This window comes from Myotis nattereri (genome assembly GCF_964212035.1).
Source record: "Myotis nattereri genome assembly, chromosome: 19".
In the NCBI taxonomy this organism is placed as follows: domain Eukaryota; kingdom Metazoa; phylum Chordata; class Mammalia; order Chiroptera; family Vespertilionidae; genus Myotis; species Myotis nattereri.
In genome coordinates this window covers 6,694,563-6,717,501 of record NC_138095.1, presented here as the reverse complement: position 1 = coordinate 6,717,501, position 22,939 = coordinate 6,694,563, and the positions used below count along the sequence as shown (strand labels likewise).

Sequence of the window (22,939 nt, the reverse complement as noted above, 5' to 3'; positions counted from 1 at the left end):
ATCGCGCAGCATCGGCAGGACATTCTGGTCGGGCGGCATGTCGCACAGCTTTCGGGTCCACATTAACGACACACCGAGAACCTGGGCTTCCCTCTAAGCTTTTGAAGTTCTCGTTTTACAAACACACACTTTTACCAGAATTGAAAAGCTGCAGTCTTTCCATTATAACCAGAGACTCGCAAGATTCCTCGCGAGCTTATAAAACTCAGGTTTGGCAGGAAAATCAGTTTAAAGATACCCTGTCCACTCACCAATGTCAGAGGTTTCAGCAGAGCAAATTTTTGCCTGTTTTGATCAGAAGAGACGGGAGACCTTCTGCGACAGGGCCTGGCAGGGCCTCTGTCCTGGGACGAACTCGGCCAGGCCATTCGCGTGGTGTCCCTGGAGGAGTTCCATTTATTAATCATTGTATAAAAAAAAAATCTTGGCTTTCATTGGAAGAGGAAAGAAGTTACTATATCCAAATATTTAATATTTTAACATTGCAAAAGTTCTACTTTTCTAACAGGGTTTTTCTTAAATGGAGAAAACTTTGGAAAAATTTTAAAAAGAAACTTATGATTTATTAGAGTACAGGTTCCAAAACCACATTTTTAGAAAAATATAAAGTGCCCAAATACCACTTACACAGGTGACAGAGGCCTCCTGGAGCCAGATGAAGCATCCGTGAAGAAACATTTAAAAACAGTCTAGATACATATTTACACGGGTCACTAAAGGGAAAACCATCTTATCTTTCTTGGCTTCGATGTTACTCTCTGAGAAAAGAAGTCAAACCAGAAAACCAACAAGCATAATTCTCAGCATGCTCCACGGTTCCTTTGTAATGCATCTGGTTAACATCTACTCCACACTGTCATTTTCACCTTTAAATGTGAGTAGTGTGAAAGCCCCGGCCTCAGGCAGGCGGGTGCTGTGAGTGGTCACAATTTCAAATGCAAGTCCTAATCGTCTGACTGGGGATTTGATGAGGACCATGGATACCAGGCTGGAAGGGGCCGGCTGGCCAAATCGCCATCTTTTTCTAATAAATGCTTATTAACTCAGCTGTCATTTGCTAGAGTCTCGGGTAGCGCCTCCAAACCTCAGTCACCTCAGGGCTTATTAAGGACCAATGGAAGGCAGCCATCCAACATGGTATGAAAATCCTGCACTCCAATGAGCACAGGCAGCAAGAGTGACTGGATCCCTGCCCTCTAGAGCCTCAGGCATTAGATCAACTGGGTTCTCAAACTCAGAGAGTGATGTCCGTCATGAGGCCCTAACTCCAGACACCAGCCTCGATTGGTGAACTACAAGGCTAGCTGGCAGGAGACCGGGCGGTTGTGGTGGGAGTTCCAGAGCTGCACAGAGGAACTGTCAGTGCTCGGTTACCTAAGAACATGGTGAGGGTGGGGAGGGGGAGGGGGTTCGGGCTGAGTGAGCGGTCAGATTCCCCAGGGGACTCGAGTGCAGGCTTCCCCCGGTGCTGTCACGGCCATGGTGTCGAGAGAGCAGACGACACACGTTTCTTTTGCCGTGGACCAGACGCTCTTAAGATGAAAGATGTGTTGCTTGCTCTACCCTGCCACACTCAGGAAGGTCTCCATGTGACTCTCAGAAATGACGGGGGCATGGGACCTCCTCTTTTCATTTTTGAGGTTCATTTTTCTTCTGGTTATAGAAGTGAAGTCTCATTTTTAGGTCTTTGAAGACCTCGAAGTATAATTTCTAAAAGCAAACATTTTAACATCAGACTGTACTTCCTACTATGAAGAGAAGCCATCACTGATTTAAGACCTACTCATGCTACTGGAGAGTATTAACATAAAAAAAGTTACTTTAAAGGGAGGAATTGTAGATGAACATGGAAAAATCCATCACCAAGGCCATTATTATGCATTTCCTCAAAGAATTCCATGTAACAAAGTGGAAAACTAATGGTTCATAGCGACAGGAGCGTAAATCCAAGAGGGAAAACTGTTATTCTTCTAATTCAAATACAGACAAAGACAAGTGCCTGAAATCGGTTTCACACATTAGAAGAAATAAATGCAAATGATTCTGATTAGCACTACATTGCTCATCTCCAAGAGGCTGCCAAGCTCACTTAGCGTCACCTCTGAGTGAGCAGCTAAATTCAGGCTGAAAAGACCAATGACCCCGACTCAGGACTGCGCCCGGGCCAGAGAAATCAGGGAGGAATCGTTGCAAACTTATGAGCCCGTCGCCAGCAAATGAAATGTCCGAGGTAAGTGCGAGACAGACAATGAGAGGGAGCTAAGGAACGATTAGACGAGTGTCGACTGTGAGCCCTCATGAAGACAGAACGTCACAGACTGTCACCACAGACAAGCAGACAAGCCATGCCACCGAACAGGCCTTCCCAAGGATTCACTAGTGGAAGCGGAGAGCGACATTGTCTTTGCAGCTGAGGAGAGCACGGGCCACTTCACCTGGGGGGAGGCAACCAGCACTCCGGGCCAAGTGGCTGCCTGGTGGTCACGTCCAAAGGGACCCAGGGACTCCTGGAGTCCTGTTCTCCTGGAAGTAGCAGCAGCAGCAAAGGCACAATGTCCTCTACTGGCCTTTATTCTGCGTTCTCCTTCTTCGCACTGTAAATGTTCTGCACCGTTTCGTAGACAGACTCCAGATCCTCCGGGTAGCGGAGCTCCAGCTCTGCGTTCGGGATGTAGTGGGTACCAGTAAACTCTGAGAAATAGCGTCCGACATCGGGGTGCGAGATTTCTTGAGGCTCCACATTATATTCCAAGTTTTCTGTTGATAAAGAGGCACATTCTCGTTAAAATGGATTTTCTGCGGCACCTCTTATCCAGAGTACTCCCTAGCAACCGTTTCCCAGTAGCATTTTGAGGTGGAGGGAAAGGAAAGACAGAGATGTTTATGGAATGTACAGGAGCGAACAGGAAAAAGGCAGTGAGTGACCATGGGGGAAGGAGGAATGGTGGCCTGGGGCCCCCACAGCGCCACACGGAAGACAGTACTTCCCCAGTCTCTGGGCAAGGCGTCTGGCTCCAGCCACACTCCGCAGTCTCCTGGGGACGGGCAAGCAGAGACTCCCCACGTTCCTCTGACTTGATTGACACAAATGTGATGACAGGGACCTCTCGCCGCTCCGGTCGCCAGCGGTGAGGCGTCGGGAGCCCCACATCATCTGGTGACCACTCGTGGGCCCGCGTCCGTCCTGTCTACTAGTGTGAGCCCCTCCACACTCCCACAGCTCCGTCCTCTCCACACCGCGTGTGCCTCTGAAGGCGAGCGCTGCACAGGGGGCAGGAGGCCGGGCGGGAGGAAAGCAGTGACCTTCCACAGACGGTGCGGTTATGACACCTGCATACGCTCCTGAAATCCACGCTCTCTCCACACCCTGCTCTCTATTCACTACCAGACGAAGAAATAAAAATAAGACCCCTTTAAAATGGAATGATAACAGAACAACGATGACAATGCAGGTGAGGTTTTTGTTTTTTTAAAATATATTTTTATTGATTTCAAAGAGGAAGGGAGAAGGAGAGAGAGATAGAAACATCAATGATGAGAATCAATGATCAGCCGCCTCCCATAGGCTGCACACTGAGGATCGAGACTGCAACCCAGGCATGTGCCCTGACCGAGAGTCGAACTGTGACCTCCTGGTTCACAGGTCGATGCTCAATCACTGCACCACGACGGCCGGGCCAGACGAGGTATTTTAAAGGCTGAAATCCTTTTAGGTGGTTTCTCCCCAAAACACGACTTGAAAAACACTCTGCATGGGCCCCCAGCCGGGAGAAGCAAAGCCTCACCCCCCATGACCGGCACCAGGAAGGAGCTGGCCAGGCTGCTCTGACCGTGCTCCAGGCAGTCACGGTTCCCTGCAGCACGCAGCCACACTTTGCACAGCTTGTCACTGGAATTAATGCAAGTTAGTCTCTGCACAGGCCTGGCCAATGGGCTCACTCACCCACAGTGCAGCACCTCACCCCAAAATGTCCTGAAATGCACTCAGGACACTTGGTCCCCCCACCCAGGACAAACACCAGGTTACCTCAGCATTACACTTTTTTTAAAAAAAAATATATATATTTTTTTGTTAATTTCAGAGAGGAAGGGAGAAGGAGAGAGAGAGATGGAAACATCAATGATAAAAGAGAATCATTGATCGGCTGCCTCCTGCACGCCCCCTACTGGGGATCAAGCCTGCAACCCAGGCATGTGCCCTTGGCCGGAATCGAACCTGGGACCTCTCAGTCCGCAGGCAGATGCTCTATCCACTGAGCCAAGTCGGCCAGGGCTCAGCATTACTCTTGACAGCACCCACGGCAGGTCACCGTGTAAATACATGATGGCACATTAACTCAGCGAAACGCGGGCAGCCAGGACAATGAGCAATGTGCCGTTGAGATCCGATGGAGGAACCCGGAGTACAAACATATGCCACTTAGAAAGTGCCTGGAAGGCCACACGGCTAGGCTGCCACACCACAAGGCATAGCTCAGGTGTTTTATTTTCTTATTTTTAAATATATTTTTGATTTCAGAGAGGAAGGGAGAGAGAGACAACTGGTTTATTTAATTGGAGCTTAGTATTCCTTAGTGTGGATGTACCCCAATTTCCCAGGAAGTCCTTGCGAATGACACTGGTTTGCGATAAGAAGGGACCACAGGCCCCCTGGCGAGCGTGTCCCGAGAGGAGGGACTGAGGACGGACCTGACAGGTCAGAGGAGGGTGACACTTGAGATTTTCACAATTTAAAAGAGAGCACCAAACGGCCCTTGGAAACGGCTGAAATTTTACACCCCCGTCTGATGTAGGGTCCTCACACAAGTGCCAGCGTGTGCAGACGGCCACGGACTGTGTGTGGGGTGTGGGTAGGGGCGGGTGTTGCAGAAGCTTTAGTTTGGAAATGCAGGACGGCTCATGGAAACGGAACTAACGCTTGTAGCGGGTGCACACGCACCAAGCACTCTGGACTAGAGGTTCACGTCCCACTTCAATTCCTGACCTTCCAATACGGGCAGTTACTGAAGTTCCGAGCACCTGGATATTCGTTTCCCACAGTACTTGGGAAGTCCTGGTGGGGAGGGGGTGGAGAGGGGGTGGGGGAGGGGGAGGGGGCTGAGACAGTCATGCCAGGTGTGGTATATCCCTCCTTTAGGATTTAGGGTAACACTAACACATTGTTGGGAAAATTCCCTTGATTGTGCAAAATAAAACTATTTGAAGATATTGTGCATGCATGTGGTCTATAATCTACCCTTCAACTCTGTGGAGAACTAACTAATAATTAGAAGAGGATTCATTAATGGATTTTACCCAGGTTACTAGGATCATGGAGAAAAAGTTTGAAAATTTAGATTAAAAAAAAAAAGTTGTAAAACAAAATAACTTACTATAAGCCCAGCCGGTGTTGCTCAGTGGTTGAGCATCAACCTATGAACCAGGAGGTCACGGGTTTGATTCCCAGTCAGGGCACATGCCTGGGTTGCGGACTTGATCCCCAGTGGGGGGTGTGCAGGTAGCAGCCGATCAATGATTCTCTCTCATCATTGATGTATCTCTCTCCCTCTCCCTTCCTCTCTGAAACCAATAAAAATATAATTTAAAAAGTAACTTAATGCAAATAAAAGAAATGTTAAAAACATCCTATATAATCCTCCTATATAATAAAGAGGTAATATGCAAATTAACCCTCACATCCTCACAAGATGGCTGCCTATGACCAAGCAGGGGGTTAGTGAGGGACGACCAAACGACTGAACAAGCAGGCTGTGTGGGGCAACCAGGTCGGCGGGGAGGCCATGAGGGGTGACCAGGCTGGCAGGGGGGGGGCAGTTAGGGGCAACCAAGCTGGCAGAGGGGGCAGTTGGGGGCAACCAGGCTGGCAGGGAGGGGGCAGCTGGGGGCGACCTGGCCAGCAGCGGGGGACAGTTAGGGGCAACCAGGCCAGGAGGGGGGGCAGTTATGGGCGATCAGGCTGGCACTCAGAGACAGTGAGGGGCGAACAGGCCGGCAGGGGGGCGCAGTTAGGGGTGACCAAGCAGCAGGCGGGTGAATTAGGAGCCAGCAGTCCAGGATTGTGAGAGGGATGTCCGACTGCCGGTTTAGGCCTGATCTCTGGGATGGGGCCTAAACTGGCAGTTGGACATCCCCCAAGGGGTCCCGGATTGAAGAGGGTGCAGGCTGGGCTGAGGGTACCCCCGCCCCCCCATGCATGAATTTCGTGTACCGGGCCTCTAGTATTTAAATAAGTATTTTTAAAATTTAGCCTCTCAGGTCTCCCATTGGCTAAATATGGTATAATTTGAGCAGAAAAAGAAAACTGTTCCAAATGATTAGAACACATTGACTAAATAAAAGTCCAGGAAGCTATGAGAGGAGGGAAGTACTGGAAATGGAGGTAGAGGGAGGGTCGGGGGAAGGGAGGGAGAGAAGGGGTCGGAGGGGGAGGGGGAGAGGTGGATGGTGAGGGAGGAAAGTTCTTGTTTACAGGAGTGGAGGGAACAATAGCGGTAGGAAACCATCATTCTGCGATTCTCATATGATAACTTAGACAGCGAGATGCAAGAGGCACTAACATAACCAGGATAAAGGTTACTGCGAAAGATGACATACACAGGATGTCACGGTAGGACTCCATGGGTTTCATGTTAATTGCAAAAGGAAAACTGTCCCTTAGAGTGAGTCACTATCTTAGCCAAGTGACCAAAATCCGCTTCACTGACAGCAGGACAGCGGACACCACCGGCCTCCGGAGGAGAGGCAACGTGACACACAGCATTGATAGTAAATATTCCAGCCAAATATAGTAACAGCCTAAGCTCATCACGCCTCAGACTTAGCTTCTAGTCCACAGACAACACACAGATGAGCAAACAGTATGACAAATCCAGAAAGTTAGACATTTTACAAGATAACTGGCCTGGACTCTTCAAAAAGTCAAAGTCTTGTGGAAAAGGATGAAAGAAGAAAAAAAAAAAGGAAGAATGAGGAACTGGTTTTTTCTAGAGACCCAGGAGACACCACCAAACGCAGTGCATGAATCCTGGTTGGATCGTGATTGAAAAATGAACACAGGCGTACACACGCCTACAAAGGCCATTCTGTGACCACGGGGACGTTGGAGTGGCAACTGACATGAGAGCCTATGAAACGGGTTCTCTGCGAGGTGTGATGCTGTAACTGCGCTCACGCAGTGAGGTGGCCTTCCTCTTACAGCAGGCACGGGGAGGGTTTAGGTTGTGATGTCTGCTGTGTTTTTTCAAAAGGTTCAGCAAAAACTGAAAACCTCCATCTGCAGGTCAAACCAATATTGTCAAAATGCTAACTGTTGACTCCAGTGGAGGGTGCAGGGGTATTCACGTCTGAAATGCTCTTCACCCAAAGTTGTTAAAAACCACACCTGTCAGCGGCTTGATCACACACTACATGCACCATCTCCTTGTCTGCTCTTCTGTTTGCAAATGTCTTGCTCTATGACAAGGACCCATAATCACTTAGTGGGATCTCAGTTCTAGAGGGTAAAACTGACAGCCAGAGGGTGAACTTTCTTATAAAGTCATTCCATGCTACGACTTTAAACCCTGCACTGCATGTTTACTGAGGACACGCTGAGATGAATTCCTGAGACACTGAAAAAGTTCAGAACACCAAAAGCCAGATGCCGTTTTACTACTCCAAAAAGCCCCTTTTTAAAGTTGACATAGATGTTTCTAGAAACTCATCCTATCTAATAATAGAGAAACATGGTAATTAGCCGTACCTCTCCTACCCTTCCCATTGGCTAATCAGGGTGATATGCAAATTAACTGCCAACCAAGATGGCGGCCGGCAGCCAGGCAGCTTGAAGCGAACAGGAGGCTTGCTTGCTTCAGTGACGGAGGAAGCTAACGTTCCCCGCCTGCCTTGCCGGCTTCTGAGCTTGCAGTTTAAGAAACATTGTTACAAATATAGAAGCTAAACAAAACCCCAGAAACCTGCTTTCAGCCAGCTGGGCTTCAGCCAGCAGGACCGCAACATTGTTTCAATTATAGAACAAACCCAGATCCCTGCTTTCAGCCAGCTGGGATCTCAGAGCTGGAGTGAGCAGGACCACAACAGTGTTACAATTATAGAACCCAGACAAACCAGATACCTGCTTTCAGCAGCTGAGGCCTCAGAGCTGGAGCCAAGCCTCAGAGCTAAAGCTGGCCCAGAATAAAAAAAAAGAAAAAAAGGACAGGTTGGGAGCTTCAGTCACCCGCCAGTCTGAAAACGGCCCTCAGCCCCTCACCCAGACTGGCCAGGCACCCCAGTGGGGACCCCCACCCTGAAGGGGGTGTGACCAGCTGCAAACAGCCATCATCCTCTCATCCAGGCTGGCCAGGCACCCCAGTGGGGACCCCCACCCTGATCCAGGACACCCTTCAGGGCAAACCAGCCGGCCCCCACCCGTGCACCAGGCCTCTATCCTATATAGTAAAAGAGTAATATGCCTCCCAGCACCGGAATCAGCGGAGCCGCGAGGCCTCCCGGCACTGGGATCAGCGTGACAGGGGGCAGTGACCAAACCCCCTGATCGCCCTGCGGCTCTGTGTGTGACAGGGGGCGGGGCCACAACCTCCCTATCCGCCCTGCTCTGTTCGTGACAGGGGAAGGCGCTCCAACCCCCTGATCAGCCCTGCTCTGTGCCTGATAGGGGGGAGCTCCCCAACCCCCTGATCGGCCTGCGGCTCTGTGTGTGACAGGGTGTGGCATCCCAACCCCCTGATTGGCCCTGCTCTGTGTGTGACAGGGTGCGGCGCCCTAATCGCCCCCCACAGGCCCTGCTGTGTGACGGGGTAGAGCCATAACCTCCCCATCGGCCCTGCCCTGAGTGTGACAGTGGCGGCGCTCCAACCCCGATTGGCCCTGCTCTGTGGGTGACAGAGGGCGGCGCCCCAACCCCCTGATCCGCCCTGCTGTGTGTGTGACAGGGAGCGGTGCCCCAACTCCCCTATCGGCCCTACTCTGTGCGTGACAGGGGGGAGCTCCCCAACCCCCTGATGGGCCCTGCTCTGTGCGTGACAGGGGGCAGCACCCCAAACTCCTGATCGGCCCTGCTCTGTGCGTGACAGGGGGTGGTGCTGCAACCTCCCTATCGACCCTGCCTTGAGTGTGACAGGGGGCGGTGCCTCAACCCCCCAATCGGCCCTACCCTGAGTGTGACTGAGGGTGGCATCGCAACCTCCCAATCCGCCCTGTTCTGTGCATGACAGGGGGCGGTGCCCCAACTCCCCAATCAGCCCTGCTCTGAGCCTGACCAGGGGCTGCACCTAGGGATTGGGCCTGCCCTCTGCCACCCGGGAGCAGGCCTAAGCCAGCAGGTCGTTATCTCCCGAGGGGTCCCAGACTGTGAGAGGGCACAGGCCAGGCTGAGGGACCCACCTCCCCACCGAGTGCACAAATTTTTGTGCACCGGGCCTCTAGTATATCATATAATAGGCACTGAAGGCATGAGGCAAAGCCACAGGCGCTGGCCAAATGGCAGTCACAAGACAATACCTTTATTCTCGTGACACGCTCCATGATGTACAGTGTGAAATGCTTAACAAGTGACTACTGGGGGTACAAAGAGTCCACAGATCACTCAACAATTTTCAAATCATGTTGAATTTTTGAAATAGAGTGATTTTTTTTGTCACAGTTTCTAAAGTTAAATAAAATCGTCAGCGCCTTTGGCTGACATGGGTGACATTAAACCCCACTAACAGCTCCGTCATTATACTGACAGGTTAGTCTCAAGAAACAGAATTTCTTTTGTTTCATGTATCGTCTCAGTTTCTGATGAATTACTAACAATTAATAAGAAACCTTTTCTACTCTTTGACACTTCTGAGATTTTTATACATCCAGTATTTCTATTAAAGCGTTTACCAGAACATAATACTGACTGAGGTCAAACATGCTTTAGGTCAGACACAAAAAGCTGTAACATGATGGTTACGGATAGGGCTTTGCCAAGCTGCCTGGGTTCAAATTCATGCTCTGTAAGTTAATATTTAAATGACTGCATGCCTCAGTTTCCTCATGTACAAAATGAGCACGAGGAAGATGGAAATGAGTTTCAAATGGAGTTAACAGACACTGCATTAGCATCTGTGTTCATTTTCACTAATAAAACGGATGCTGTAAATGCCGCCACAGGCAGGCCTGCAGTAATTTCGTCCCATTAAGTGGAGGAACAAAGAAAAGGGAGCACACAGTGAAGGCATTTTGGTCTCTAACCTGCCTCCATTTGTCTGTCCTGGAGTGCCCCGGGCTAGCACCTGCCAGGCCTGGCAGAGGCCCCACTTACCCAGCCCCACGCTCTTAGAGCTGGTGCAATGGACTGCAGTTCCCACAGTGGTGTCTCCAGGGGAGCACAGGAGGCTGCCAGTCTCAGGAGGCCAGAGGGTGCTAGGGTGGCTCCCCAAAGTGTCCATTCAATAGCCTCCAGTTCAAGCAGGCAGTATTGGGCAGGGCACAAGATGACCCTCCTTACCTGGAGGGAGCCAATGGCAATGCCTAGGAAGCAGGCACTGGGGATTTGATTGGCAAAGGCAATGACCAATCAGAACAGAAGTCAGCAGCAGCACTGGAATAGCGTCCCAGCCGTGGTGATGGAGGGGGAGATTTTGTAATCTGTGGTATGGCTGCACCAGGGCATACCAGCCATGTTTATTAGCTAAATATTGGCCCTAGGAGGTGAGCTATTGGAAATTTACGACTGTACCCACAGTACCTGAGTGATCAAATGTGTGTTTAAAATATGCCCCGGTGTTATTAAAGGTGCAGACAGGAACTAGCCACTTACCTTGGGCTGCATAGCGGCAAGAACCATCCTCCACCAGAACATTGTAGAAAGGCTGGTGATGGCCGTGAGGCAGGCTGTGGACGTTCATGTTTCGAATCCACTCGTGTCCCATCATGCAGGTGGGGTCCCAGCCGTAGATGACACAGTTATAGCCATACCTAAGCACAGGAGCACGGAGTCAGTGCCCTGGGATCCCGGCACCTATGAGATGGTGAGTGAGGGCTTGGCTTCTCTTAAACTCCCTTTCCTACACACTGACCTGCTTTTGCTCCCCGTTGAGTCATTTTTCAGAACACTCCTGTCTCTTTTATAAACCTCTCTTACTATCAACCTAGCACTTCAGTTAGAAAATAAATTTTTTGACAAAGAGAGATGGGGCAACAACTGGTCATTAAGATGGAAAAAGGTATCAGGACCAGGCCTGCCAACAACGCACAATACTGCTTCTGGAGAACAGAGACCTAGAGGTAAAATGCAGAACTTCCCAACTGTCTTCACGCCTCGGGATGGCGAATGATTTCCTAAACAAGGTCCTGAAAATAAACCCATAAAGGAAGAGATGGATCAATGTGACTGCCATAAAGGACTGATTCAAACAGACTATCTACCTGCTAGGGAACTATTTCTTTTTTTCTTAATAGGACAACAGGGTGGCAAATGTATTTTTAACAAAAGAGAGAGCCCTTACCTTCCAGACACACTGAAATAGCTCCAGATGAAATGACATCTGGGATTTGCTTCCAGGGAGGAGGGAAGGGCGGGTGGAGACAGACCCTATTATGATAACCAGTGGAGCTGATATGGGACATCACCTGGTTTGTTATACTCAGATCTTTTTACTGTTAGGTATCTGAAATTTCTATAATAAATTAAAAAAATAGAATGCAATAAAAGAATGAGAACACTAACCAAAACCTGGAAAAGATATTTGGCACTTATGTGTGTACACAGAGACTAAATCTACGGAGAAAGAATCACTATAAATCAGAAGCAATATATTGACAAGGCACTAACGAAAGGAAACGTGAATGACCAGTAAGCCTGTGAAAAGAGCCTCAATCGGTGTGGTTATCAGGGAAATGCAAATTAAAACCACAATGAAACACCTTATGCCACTGAGGACCTGAGTGTGATTTCAGAAGTCTGGCCATGGCACATGCTGGTGAGGAAAGGAGCTCTCAGCTCCCAGCAGCTGGGGGGATGTAAGTCAGTGCCATCGCTGTGGACAGTTTCATTTTGTCCAGTAAACCGGCCATGTGTGTACCCTGCGACCCAGCAGGCCTGCCTACAACCTGAATTCAGGAGAGCGAGAGGAGAGCCCGAGGACAATACGGAAAGGAGAGAAAAACTCTGTTTACAGCAGCTGCTCCATCTTCCCACCGAGAAGGGTCAGGCCTCTGGAGGTCACTAAAAGCATTAGACCTCCCAGTCAGGACCACAAGTCCCTTCTTAAAAAACAAAACAGTTAAAGACACGGTTCAGCCTGCGGGCCTTCCTGCGGTGGGACCCAGGTCGCGCTGCTGGGCGTCGGGTCCCCTTCAAGCACGTCCCTGCGGCAGCTCACGGGCCCTCGGCGTCCTCTGTGGCCACGCGTGGGCGGACGCCGCGGGCACTCACCTCTTGTGCTTCATAATGAGCCCAATGGAGTAGCAGACATCCCTGTGCTTCTCGTGGGAACGGAGCTTCACCTCCACGCCCACGTCCTCCTTCTTGCGCTCAATGTGCTCTAGCGTGTGCTGCACCAGGTAGCCCACGGCCCCATGCTGCCCGGGGTCCAGGGTCTGAATGTGCTGGAGGATGTCAAGCACCTTCAAGACAAGACAGAAAGACTGGGTGATAATATTTTTATTAAGGCCTTTTCCCTGTTACTGCACTGGATTCAGCCCTACCTAGCCTGACGAAGGACAGCAAGATGGGCCCTGAGGGCGGCCCAGGTCCCCGAGGCTGCTCGAAGCTGGCACACTCACTTCTGATCCTGGGCACTGGCCCAGGCACCCAAGTGCAACCAGCGTCAGTGTCAGAAATTGCTGAGAAACACGGTGGATTGGAGTCGGCGTGGGGGAAGGAGGGTCTGCCACCGACAGGCACAGCTGGGTACAGTGAGTTCTCAAAGGGTCTTACGTTCTTGGTCAATGTGGGCTTCAGTTAAAAAAAATGTTATTTCCTGGTTTTAGAGAGAGGAAAGGAGAGAGAGAAAGAAACACCGGTCCATGTTCCATCCTCATGCACTGCACATCGGCTTCACTTTGACACACAGAAAGGAAACGAGTTTAAGTTGCCTGCACTCATGAACTGGTTGGAAAAACAAAGGCTACGTGCCTCGATCAAGAAAGAGGACGTTGGACAGAACTGCCTCGGGACCATGAAGATGAAGAACCACAGAGAAGCCACCGAAGGGCTGCACATTGGTTTCGGACCTTACACCTGCAGAACGGGGTTCTGGAGTCCTACCGGGCATTGCCATGACATTAACTCAGGACGCAATATCATATTCAAGTGGGCAGGGAGAAACCACATCTACGTGGGGGTTACGTAACAGCTGGTAGCAGCAGAACTCAAGGTTATATCCTCTCTACTGTCCCAGTGGCGCCAAGGAAAACACAAATTCTGCTAAAGTTCCCACCCGCACACGCAGGCGCACACAGACACATGCACACAATGACAAAGGACGGCAAGGTGGGCCCTGCCACTGGCAGGTCTCTGACAGTTTCCCTTATGAACAGGATCTTCCCCTGGGACGGAGTCCTGGGACCCAGCAACCTGGACTCTAGTCCCAGGGCTGTCAAACTTGCTGCTTCTGATTCACAAAGGCCCTGTCTTCCTGATATATGTCATGTTGTGAAAACGAACATTTTACGTAATATAAGGTATCATTATCCCAATACCCAACCTCGCCTTCCAGACTGAGATTTTCTGGTCTCAGTATTGACTAAACACTTATTTCTTGCTGGTCACTGTGCCAACCCCATCACTTTTCTATTTCATTTAATCATCCCAACTTGCAGGTCAGCCGGAAGAGGAAGCAGGCCTAGTGAAGGCAAGGAACTGGCCTGAGGTCACAGGTTATGAGACTGGAGTGAGGATGAGACTGGCTAACTCTAGACTCTAGTCCAGGGGTGGGCAAACGTTTTGACTCGAGGGCCACAATGGGTTCTTAAACTGGACCGGAGGGCCGGAACAAAAGCATGGATGGAGTGTTTGTGTGAACTAATATAAATTCAAAGTAAACATCATTACATAAAAGGGTACGGTCTTTTTTTTTTTTTTTTTTTTAGTTTTATTCATTTCAAACGGGCCGTAGTTTGCCCACGGCTGCTCTAGTCTCACCACCATCACACCAAAGCAGGAGTAGGAGTATTTTAGGTAACTGTTATGCACGTTCTCAAACACATTAAAATGGGCAGAATGGTATGACCGTGTACCCCCAACCCAGCTTCACCCACTGTCAGCTGAGAGCCCACCCCCTCCAAGAGGCCTTTAACTTGGGAGACACTGACAACCTTTATCCTCTGCAGCGAACAGCATGGGCTTTAACGGCAAGTCCTGCTTACTGGGCTTGCGTAATGCGTTCCTCGTGCTCCCCTCTGCAGTTCCCACCAGTCCTGCGGACCAGACTTCTGCTCCATCCTGGCACAGCTCCCCTGCCCAGCAGCCCCCCCACCAGAGCAGGGAAACAGGCCTCACTCGGAATCTTCAGTGCACGAAGGAATTCTGACGCAGAGTCTCAGAGATGAGGCTCAGGGATGGGACGGTGCCCCCACCCTTCCCTTGGCGTGTGGCTGACAGGGTGAGGGGAGAGGGCCTGGTGACCGGGGCCTTGTATGTTCCCAAAGGACAGTGCTGACACCTGGGTGCCGGGCTGCGTCCAACCAATGTCTAGGCCTACCATCCGCAGTCCACAGCTTCTGGGGTAGAGATCTTGGAAGAGGGGGCCTATCACTCATGACTGATACACTTTTCATGGGAAGGGCCAGAGAGTAAGTATTTTAGGCTTCGCAGTCCATTCGGTCTCTGACTCTAGCAGTCCCCTAGGTGGCTGGAAATTGGCCAGAGACAAATAAGCAAGTGGGTGTGGCCGTGGACGAATAAAACAGATCCATAAAAGCAGGCTGCTGCGGGCCCACAGGCTGTGGGTGCTGGCCGGCTGGTCCACTGACTGCAGCTTCCCCCGAGGCTCTCTCTGGAGCTCCTGGCTCCATCCTGTGACGGCCACTGTCCGGGAGCTCTTCTATTTTGGGGGCTTCCACTACCAGATGCTGACACGTGGCTCCGGGTTCTATCAAATTCAACATGCCCCAAACTCGACCCCTTCCCATACTTGAGACAGGCCTGCTCTCCAACACCCACTGTGCACGTGGCCATGGGCAGTTGGGAAATGTGGCCCTCCGCTGAGCCCCCCTCACTCGGAGCACATGGAGACCCGGCATTTCTTACTCATTCGGGTGAGAACTTCTGAGCACCCGCCACAGGCAAACTGCTGAGCGCGAGGGGACAGCTCCGGTGAAGGCAGCGGCCCTGGCCCCCGTCCTGACAGAACGCCTAGCGGAGCAGCACAACACACTCCAGCCACTTTGTGAAAGGGCCGCGGGGCCCATGCCGAGGGCCTGGGGAGGGGTTTCGGAGGCAAAAGTGAAGCAGGTGGAGTTGAGGGGCAAGAAAGGTGCTCCAGGCAGAGGTGCAGCGAATGCAAGGCCTGACGCAAACAGGGCCGAGTGGAGGATGTGGCTGTGGCAGCGGAGGACAAAAGGGGCCAGTGTGAGAGACAAGAGCTTGGGCGGGCAGGTCAGGCCACCAAGATCCCAGTGGGCCACGCTCAAGAGAATGAGCCTGGTCTTCAAGACAGCGGGGAGCCACCCAGAGGGTCCTGAGATTTTACTGAGATTGCTCTGGCTACAGCTTATCAGACAGGTTGCAGGGTGTAAGCGAAGAGGAGGAAGAGCACGCAGGGGGCCTATGCAACCCCCTAGGGACAGAGCCGTGTACAGGCGTGGAGGGACACCTGGGTAAGCTGCTGGAGCCCAAGGTCCGGGCAGGAGGCAGACTCGGGAGCCAGCAGCCCACAGATGGGGCCTGGAGCAAGGAGAGCGGGTGCGATCACCTGGGAAAGTGCAGAGGGAAAGGAAGCCTAGAAACTACCAGAGGACACGGAACAGGCAGGAGCCCGAGAGCCAAGGTCGAAGGCACAGGGTGTACTGGGTGGGGAGTGGCCCCCAGCGAACACAAAAGATAAAGAAAAACAAGTATCTGCTGGATTTGGCTACAAGAAGAATGATTTATCAGAAAGGGGTCACTGGCTTCGCTGGCAAGCGCGGTTCCCAAGGTGGAGGGTGGGAACGGATCCCCATGTTCTGAGGAGTGTGTGGGAGGCGAGGCAGGTGGCCGGCACGGCCAGCGAGCAGGCTTCAGCCATGCAGAGGAGAGCGAGATAAGGACGCAGCTGCAGGGAAATGCCAGCAGGGCTGTCAGGGGAGTGCTTTTATGTTTTCTTTTTCCAAAGATGAGAGAGATCTGAGTATGTTTAATGCTGGCGGTCGGTAACAGAAACAGGCAGTTGAAGGAAGACATGAGGCCTGGCTGGGGCGGCTCAGTGGCTGAGTGCTGACCTATGAACCAGGAGGTCACCAACTGATTCCCAGTCTGGGCACACGGCCAGGCTGTGGGCTCGATCCCCAGTAGGGGGCGTGCAGGAGGCAGCTGATCGATAATTCTCTCTCATTGTTCATGTTTCTGTCTCTCCTTCTCCCTTCCTCTCTAAAATCAATAAAAATATATTTTTTAAAAAATATATTTTTAAGAGAATAAAGGAAAACTTAGTGAGAGAAAAGGCAGGGAAGTTGGACCCAGAGCACAGCAGGCTTGCCTCAGAAAACTGGAGGGCTATCTTTTCCACCGGAGATAACTGCGATCACAGTAGGGAAGCAGGTCTGGCAGCAGGAGGACGGTGTGCACGTCTGTCGGCTTCTCTGGACAGTAGGCTCGGGCGCCCGCCATCCATGCCTGAGCAAGAGGCTTCAGCAAGCTCCCAGCTCCTCAGTTTGATTATTTGTAAAACAGAAAAAACAGTGCAGCCATAGGGTTGGGAGATGTTTGGTAAGTGCTAGTAGCTTTAAAAGCTGGCCAGCCTACACTCTATTTCCATCACAGCCACAACACCCCTGGACCACTATGACGGGGACCAGAGGACATGTGTTTTGCTTTTCCTGGTTTAATCCAATTGAAATCACGCAGACCTTCTGGTCTCTCCAGCTTAGGAATGTTTCCCTTTCATCCGATAAGGTCAAGCAGATTCCAAGCCCTGCACCAACTGATCGAAGGTCCGGAAACTATTTCACACAGACACAGACCTACATGCACACGCACATGCACACGTACAGGGACCCTTGCGAAGCTGACCTCTGCACACACCAAGCTCTCTACCTCTGTGCTGTGCACACACCGATCAGTGTGCACAGCAGCAACCCACTTTCCTGCCTTCTGAAATGGCTGGCCATCCTCCAACGCCCACCTCAAACCCTTCTTCCGGAGAGGAGCACTTTCTCATCACCTCAGCATCCCCCATCCTTCCTCTTGGGGAGCCCACAGGATTCCTGGCTAGAGTGCACGTTTACAAGGGGGGAGTCCTCACTGGGAATGAGCCACTTTTCATTCCTGCTCTCTGAACGGGGGGACACCTTCCCCAGCAGCAAATGAAGGGTCATCACGAGGATGAGTGCTGTCCGGGTAAGGACTCGGGAACTTGTTTCAGTGACCGTGACCCTTGCTTGGCAGGAAGGCAGTCTTGGCCTCCCGAGGACTCGAGGTGGTTCCCGGGAAGCAGCGTGCGAGCAAAAGCAGAGCCAGGTGGGTGTTGCGGGTGAAGCCAGAGCCCCTGCAGACTTTCCCGCAGAGGAGACGGTAACCTCACTCCTCGGAGACGAGACAGAATTTATTTATAAAGAAGCCCTGCTGTGAAAGGATCACTGTACTTCCCAGATTATCACGAAATTCCTTAACTAATCTACAGCAAAACGTCACAGGAATTATATATATCCTACTATCAAAACTAAGGAAAATAAGCGACTGAATCCTGGCCAGCAGGGTTATTTAGGCTCTGGGAAGTGGGGGGGACTTTGGCAGAGTCTAGACTTCCCGGAACTCTTCGACCAGATCAGGTGACTCTGCTCCTTGGGCCACACATGACATCTCCACTTAGGATAGAAGTCTAGAGACTTCCTTACAGATGTGTCGTTTCTTAGAAATACTTTACAACTCTGAAGTTGTGAGTAACTGAGACAACGTAAATCTAAGCAAAGTCAAATCATTTAGATGCTTTATCTCCTCAAGCAAAGGTTTGACTCTCTCACAGCACAGCCGACGGCCCTCTGACGACGTCTCTGTGAGAGCTCAGAGCTTAGCGCCCTCACCAGACTGCTCTAAACGAACAAATGGATCACTACGAACTTCCCTGGGAGACAGGCAGGGCCTGATGCACGCGTGCAGCTACTCCTGCTCTGATGCTCAGCTGGCCTTGAGCATCGCCGCCCACGGCCGCCTCAAAGTGCTTGCTGCGGGCCACAGGGATCGTGGCAAAACTGGGAGCTCCCTGCGGAACAGTATCCAATTCAGGGCCTGAACTAGTCCAGCAGCGGGACGTGTGCACATCTGGGAAGTAACTCTGCTGTCACACAGGGCAGTTGGTGTGCACCCACTGCAGCTGCTAACAGCACGGCTGGAGGCTGAGCCTCCCAGGTTGGCCTCAGGCCAAGTCAGGGTGACGTGGGGAAATCTTCCTTAGGGGCAGCAACGGGGAGTGGCCGGGCAGAGGCCTGTGGTTCTAGACATTTAAGGCACTGACCACAAAGAGAATGGGCAACTCTGGGCAATACAACCTGTTTTTTTGTGTGTTTTTTTTTTCTTTTTCCAGAATGAAAGAAGAGCCCCCAAAATTTGAATGATGGGTTAAGACTGGGAGACTGAATAGATCTGTGTTTATCTCCATGTTGATATAAGGGCAAATCTGTAAGAGCCGCCTTTTCAGCTATGACTCCCTCTCTAAGGCAAGTGCAAAGCATCAAAGTCAAATAATTACCTTCTCTGGCCAGATCCCCAGGTGGAAGTAGAGCCTGGCTTGGAGGAGGAGGAGCTGCACTTGGTCGGGGTACATCGCCAGGTACAGGTCCAGGGAGTCTCGCAGGAGCTGGTACGACTGGTCGATGCCTTCCCTACGGGAGAGAAACCTTCGTCTTAGCCCGCGTGCTTCTAAGAGCCTCTTTGCAAGGCTCAGGTTTTAGAAATAATTGACACAAATCCCATACATTTTCTGATTCTGATACTTCCTCTCTATTCAGCAAATAGTTACAATGGTCTTAATAAAAACACACACACAAAAGAAACATAAATTTTACACCCCACTGTGGTGATGGACACTAAACAAAAAGTCGTGTTTCATTCCGTAGTTACCTCAGGAGCACTGCATATAATGAAAATTGAATTCTGAAAAGGCGGAGCAGGACTTTTAGGCAGAAGCTGTTCTGTGTGACACTATAATGGCAGACACATGCCATTAAACATTTACTAAGACCTGCAGAGGGTACAATACCGAGACTGAACCTGGACGTATGACTGCAACTCTGGACTTTGGGTGATTAGATGTCAATGCAGATTCATCAATCATAACACACGTACCACTCTGGTGCTGGACGCTGACCTGAGGAGGCTGTGTGTGCTGGGAGGCAGGGGTATATGGGGAGTTGCTGTACTTTCTGCTCATTTGCACAGTGAACCTAAAACTGCTCTAAAAATAAAGCTTATTTAAAAAAAAAATTCTGCCACAGCGTACAGCTTCCTACTTTCTCCACAGCACACTTTCCCCTGGACTCCGATGCAAGCTCCTGCTTGTTTCTTATCTAAGTGATAGGAAGGGTTATGTTCCAAGATGACGAGGCATGTGGGCATGAGAACTCCCTGCTCCTGAAGAGCAGCTTGGCCATCTGAGACACTCCTGTCGCTGAAGGGGCTTCCGACATTTGTAAAGAGAAGCTGCCCAAGCCCACCGAGACCTCCAGGGAAAACCACTGGGCATGTCTGAAGCCTGACAGCATGATGTCACGGGAACCCGCTTCTCTGTGGAGTGACAGCTGTCGACATCCCAGCTGTGCCACCTCCTCCACTGCTCTGCTGTGTCCCAGGGAGGCTCGTGAAAGGAAAGTCTCCATAAGGCACCTCAGGCCCCTGGGGTCACCCCGCTGCAGACGCACTGGAGAACCGAGAAAACCTTACCGCTTTCCCAGGCTCAGAAGGTTCCCCACCATTCGCTGCAGCACCTTCTTCACGTTGACCACCCCATACAGCGCTGCAGTCACATGCTGGCCGATCAAGTATTCACACTCCTTCACCGTCAGCTGCCTGCCTTTCCCAAAAGCATCAATGTAGATGTAGTCGAAGATGTCCAGGTTGGCCCTGTACGAAGAGCACATGGAATTACGTCTCACGTCAGAGCTGAGCAAGTCAATACTTCAACCCTAACATGTAGCTCACATCAGAGACTGAATGTTAACACAGTAGCATTTCTACTTAAAACAACAAGGCCTTGTCCAAAGCTGAGAATCTGAGCCTTTATTCGTGCTGTTGAGCTCAGGGCGCTGGTATTTAGGATGAAGAGTACTTCTGCATGCCATCTAATACAGTTCTTCAGGGAGACTAATCCTAGAACCCAGTGCCAGGAGCACCTGTCAGAAGTCTGATGGTTCCTCACACAGATCAGCATGTGAATGTCTGTGGACCCTGGGCCCTCGAGGCTATGCAGAAAGGTGTGGCACCTGCCACCAGGAGGATCCTGCCCTCAGCTCTGCAGACACTCAGGGGGTCAGAGACCTGCTGAGCCTACCAGGGCCTCAGGCTGGGCACGTGCTCCTGACTCAAGCCCATTGCCCTCCATGACCCTGCTCTGGCACGTGGTGGTGGCCACCCTGCAGAGGGCTCCTGAGGCACGGAGGTGGGTCTCTGTCCCAGGGACAGCTGTTTTTGAACCTTGAGCCACTGTTTCAGATTTCTTCCCTACGGGAGAGAGGCCATATTAACAGCCCTCCTTTGGCAAGACATTTGTCAATGTCATAGAAACAAGGAATGTTTTTCAACCCTTTTTATGAATCTAGGAGAACCGCATACACACACACACACAAACACGAGCAAATCGAATGCAGCAATGTATTTAAAAGAACCCACAGGATTACATTAGATATACCCTGAGAATGACAAATTAAACATTAAAACATCTATTTCAAGCATATATAAAGAAAAGCCATATGATCTTATCAGTAGACACAAAAAGACATTTTAGAAAAGAGATCTACTGCGTGATTATTAATACAACTCTCAGCGAAGTAGGAACTGAGAAGGCAGCTTTGATAATCCTGAAGACACTGTCCCCAACCACCAAGCTTGAGGCGAGACTTCACAAGGATTCCATTTAGAGCCAAATTCAGGCGAGGGGTTTGCTATCACTGACTGTGTCTATTCCACTCGGCTCCAGAAGACTGGGCCAGCACAATTAGATAAGCAAAAGAAACAAAAACAGATCAAGGCTAGGGAGGAAAACAAAGCCATTCAGACAATATGACTATCTACAGAGAAAAGCCGAGAGCTGACAAGTGATTAGCACTCGTCATTTATTCAGCAATACCAGGCCTATATCTAAATATTAACCCTATCCCTATACAATGCCAACCCTAAAAAACGTAATTTTAAAAACTTCCCATTTACAATAGCAACAAAAATTTAAAGTGCTAGGAACAAGTCTAACAAGATGTCAAAGGGCTCGAAGAAAACATTAAAATCATTTTAAGAACATTAAGGATGAGTTAGAGTACATGTATGGGAGATATATTCACAGACAGACTCAGATTGGAACACTGGCAATATTTCTCGTATTAATGGATGGTTTCAATTCAAGTAAGCATTGGTGCCAATCAATATGGGGGTTTTATTAGAGCAAAAGAATAAGAACAGCCAAGGCAATTGGAAGAACTTGATGGAGGTCTCACCTACCCGTTACTAGGACTAATGAGAGGGTACAAGTACAGTGAATACGTATGGTCTTGGTGAAGGAAGGAAGGAAAGAAGAGGGAAGGAAGGAAGGAAGGAAGGAAGGAAGGAAGGAAGGAAGGAAGGAAGGAAAGAAGGGAAGGGGCCTGCAGCCAGCTGCTGGTGAGAGACCTGCGCACTCGCCCTGCCCACTCTTCCCTGCCTTTCCCTGAGGGCCCAGCCCAGCCCTTGATGGGTCTCAATGTCTGTTTTTGGCCAGGAGACCTGGGATGCTAACAAATTATTTAATTGCCCATTTACACTGTTCATTGTAGCCTAAGAAGGCAAAATTATACTGCTACCATAACTGTACTCAGTAATGCTATTGTGGTAAGTAATATGGTAATTGGTGTTTTAAATGCTTTATATTATGCAGAAATCGGAGTGGATTATTATACAGGCATTTAAGAATATTTTAGAGGCATTTGGGGAGATTGGTTGGGTTATTCAGGGAATGGAAATGGGCTGAAAAAAATTTTCCCCATTAATAATGGAAAATGGGTGCCTACTATCTAAAAAAGGAACAATCAAATACATATTTAGGAACAGACCATATTTGGGGGAAAAGGAACACAGTACATATTACTTAAGGAAAAGTACATATGTATTAAACTATTAAAATTTGCATGAAAATAATAAGTATTATTTTCTGGTGGTTATCTCTGGAGAGGAGAGGAAGAAGAAAAGGATAAGGAAGAATACCCAGGAAGCTCCAACTATACAAGTTTTCTTTCTTCACCTAAGGCAGTGATGGCGAACCTATGACACGCGTGTCAGAGGTGACACGCGAACTCATTGTTTTGGTTGATTTTTCTTTGTTAAATGGCATTTAAATATATAAAATAAATATCAAAAATATAAGTCTTTGTTTTACTATGGTTGCAAATATCAAAAAATTTCTATATGTGACACGGCACCAGAGTTAAGTTAGGGTTTTTCAAAATGCTGACACGCCGAGCTCAAAAGGTTCGCCGTCACTGACCTAGGAGGTAGAAATAGAGACCAGTTATAGTTCTTTTCTATATATGTGTCAGGAACACTGCTATGTGTGCAAAGCACTGGGGCGTCTCATTTAATCCTCCAAGA

At 50.0% G+C, this 22,939-nt stretch overlaps 1 protein-coding gene across 2 annotated transcripts in view; it reads right to left on the bottom strand.

The window, feature by feature from the left end:
* Positions 1-537: 537 nt before the first annotated feature.
* Positions 538-22,939, bottom strand: part of FBXO21 (F-box protein 21) — a 36,037-nt gene continuing 13,635 nt past the window's right edge. The window contains exons 8-12 of one of the 2 annotated variants that reach the window (XM_081113355.1): positions 20,051-20,230; positions 18,861-18,993; positions 12,410-12,600; positions 10,793-10,950; positions 538-2,757 (exon numbers count right to left, since the gene is read on the bottom strand). In XM_081113355.1, the coding sequence (XP_080969481.1) occupies positions 2,570-2,757; positions 10,793-10,950; positions 12,410-12,600; positions 18,861-18,993; positions 20,051-20,230 (850 nt within the window). In that variant the 3' untranslated portion in view covers positions 538-2,569. Of the gene's footprint in view, positions 2,758-10,792; positions 10,951-12,409; positions 12,622-18,860; positions 18,994-20,050; positions 20,231-22,939 lie in introns of both variants that reach the window. The other variant, XM_081113354.1, reaches the window with a different exon arrangement.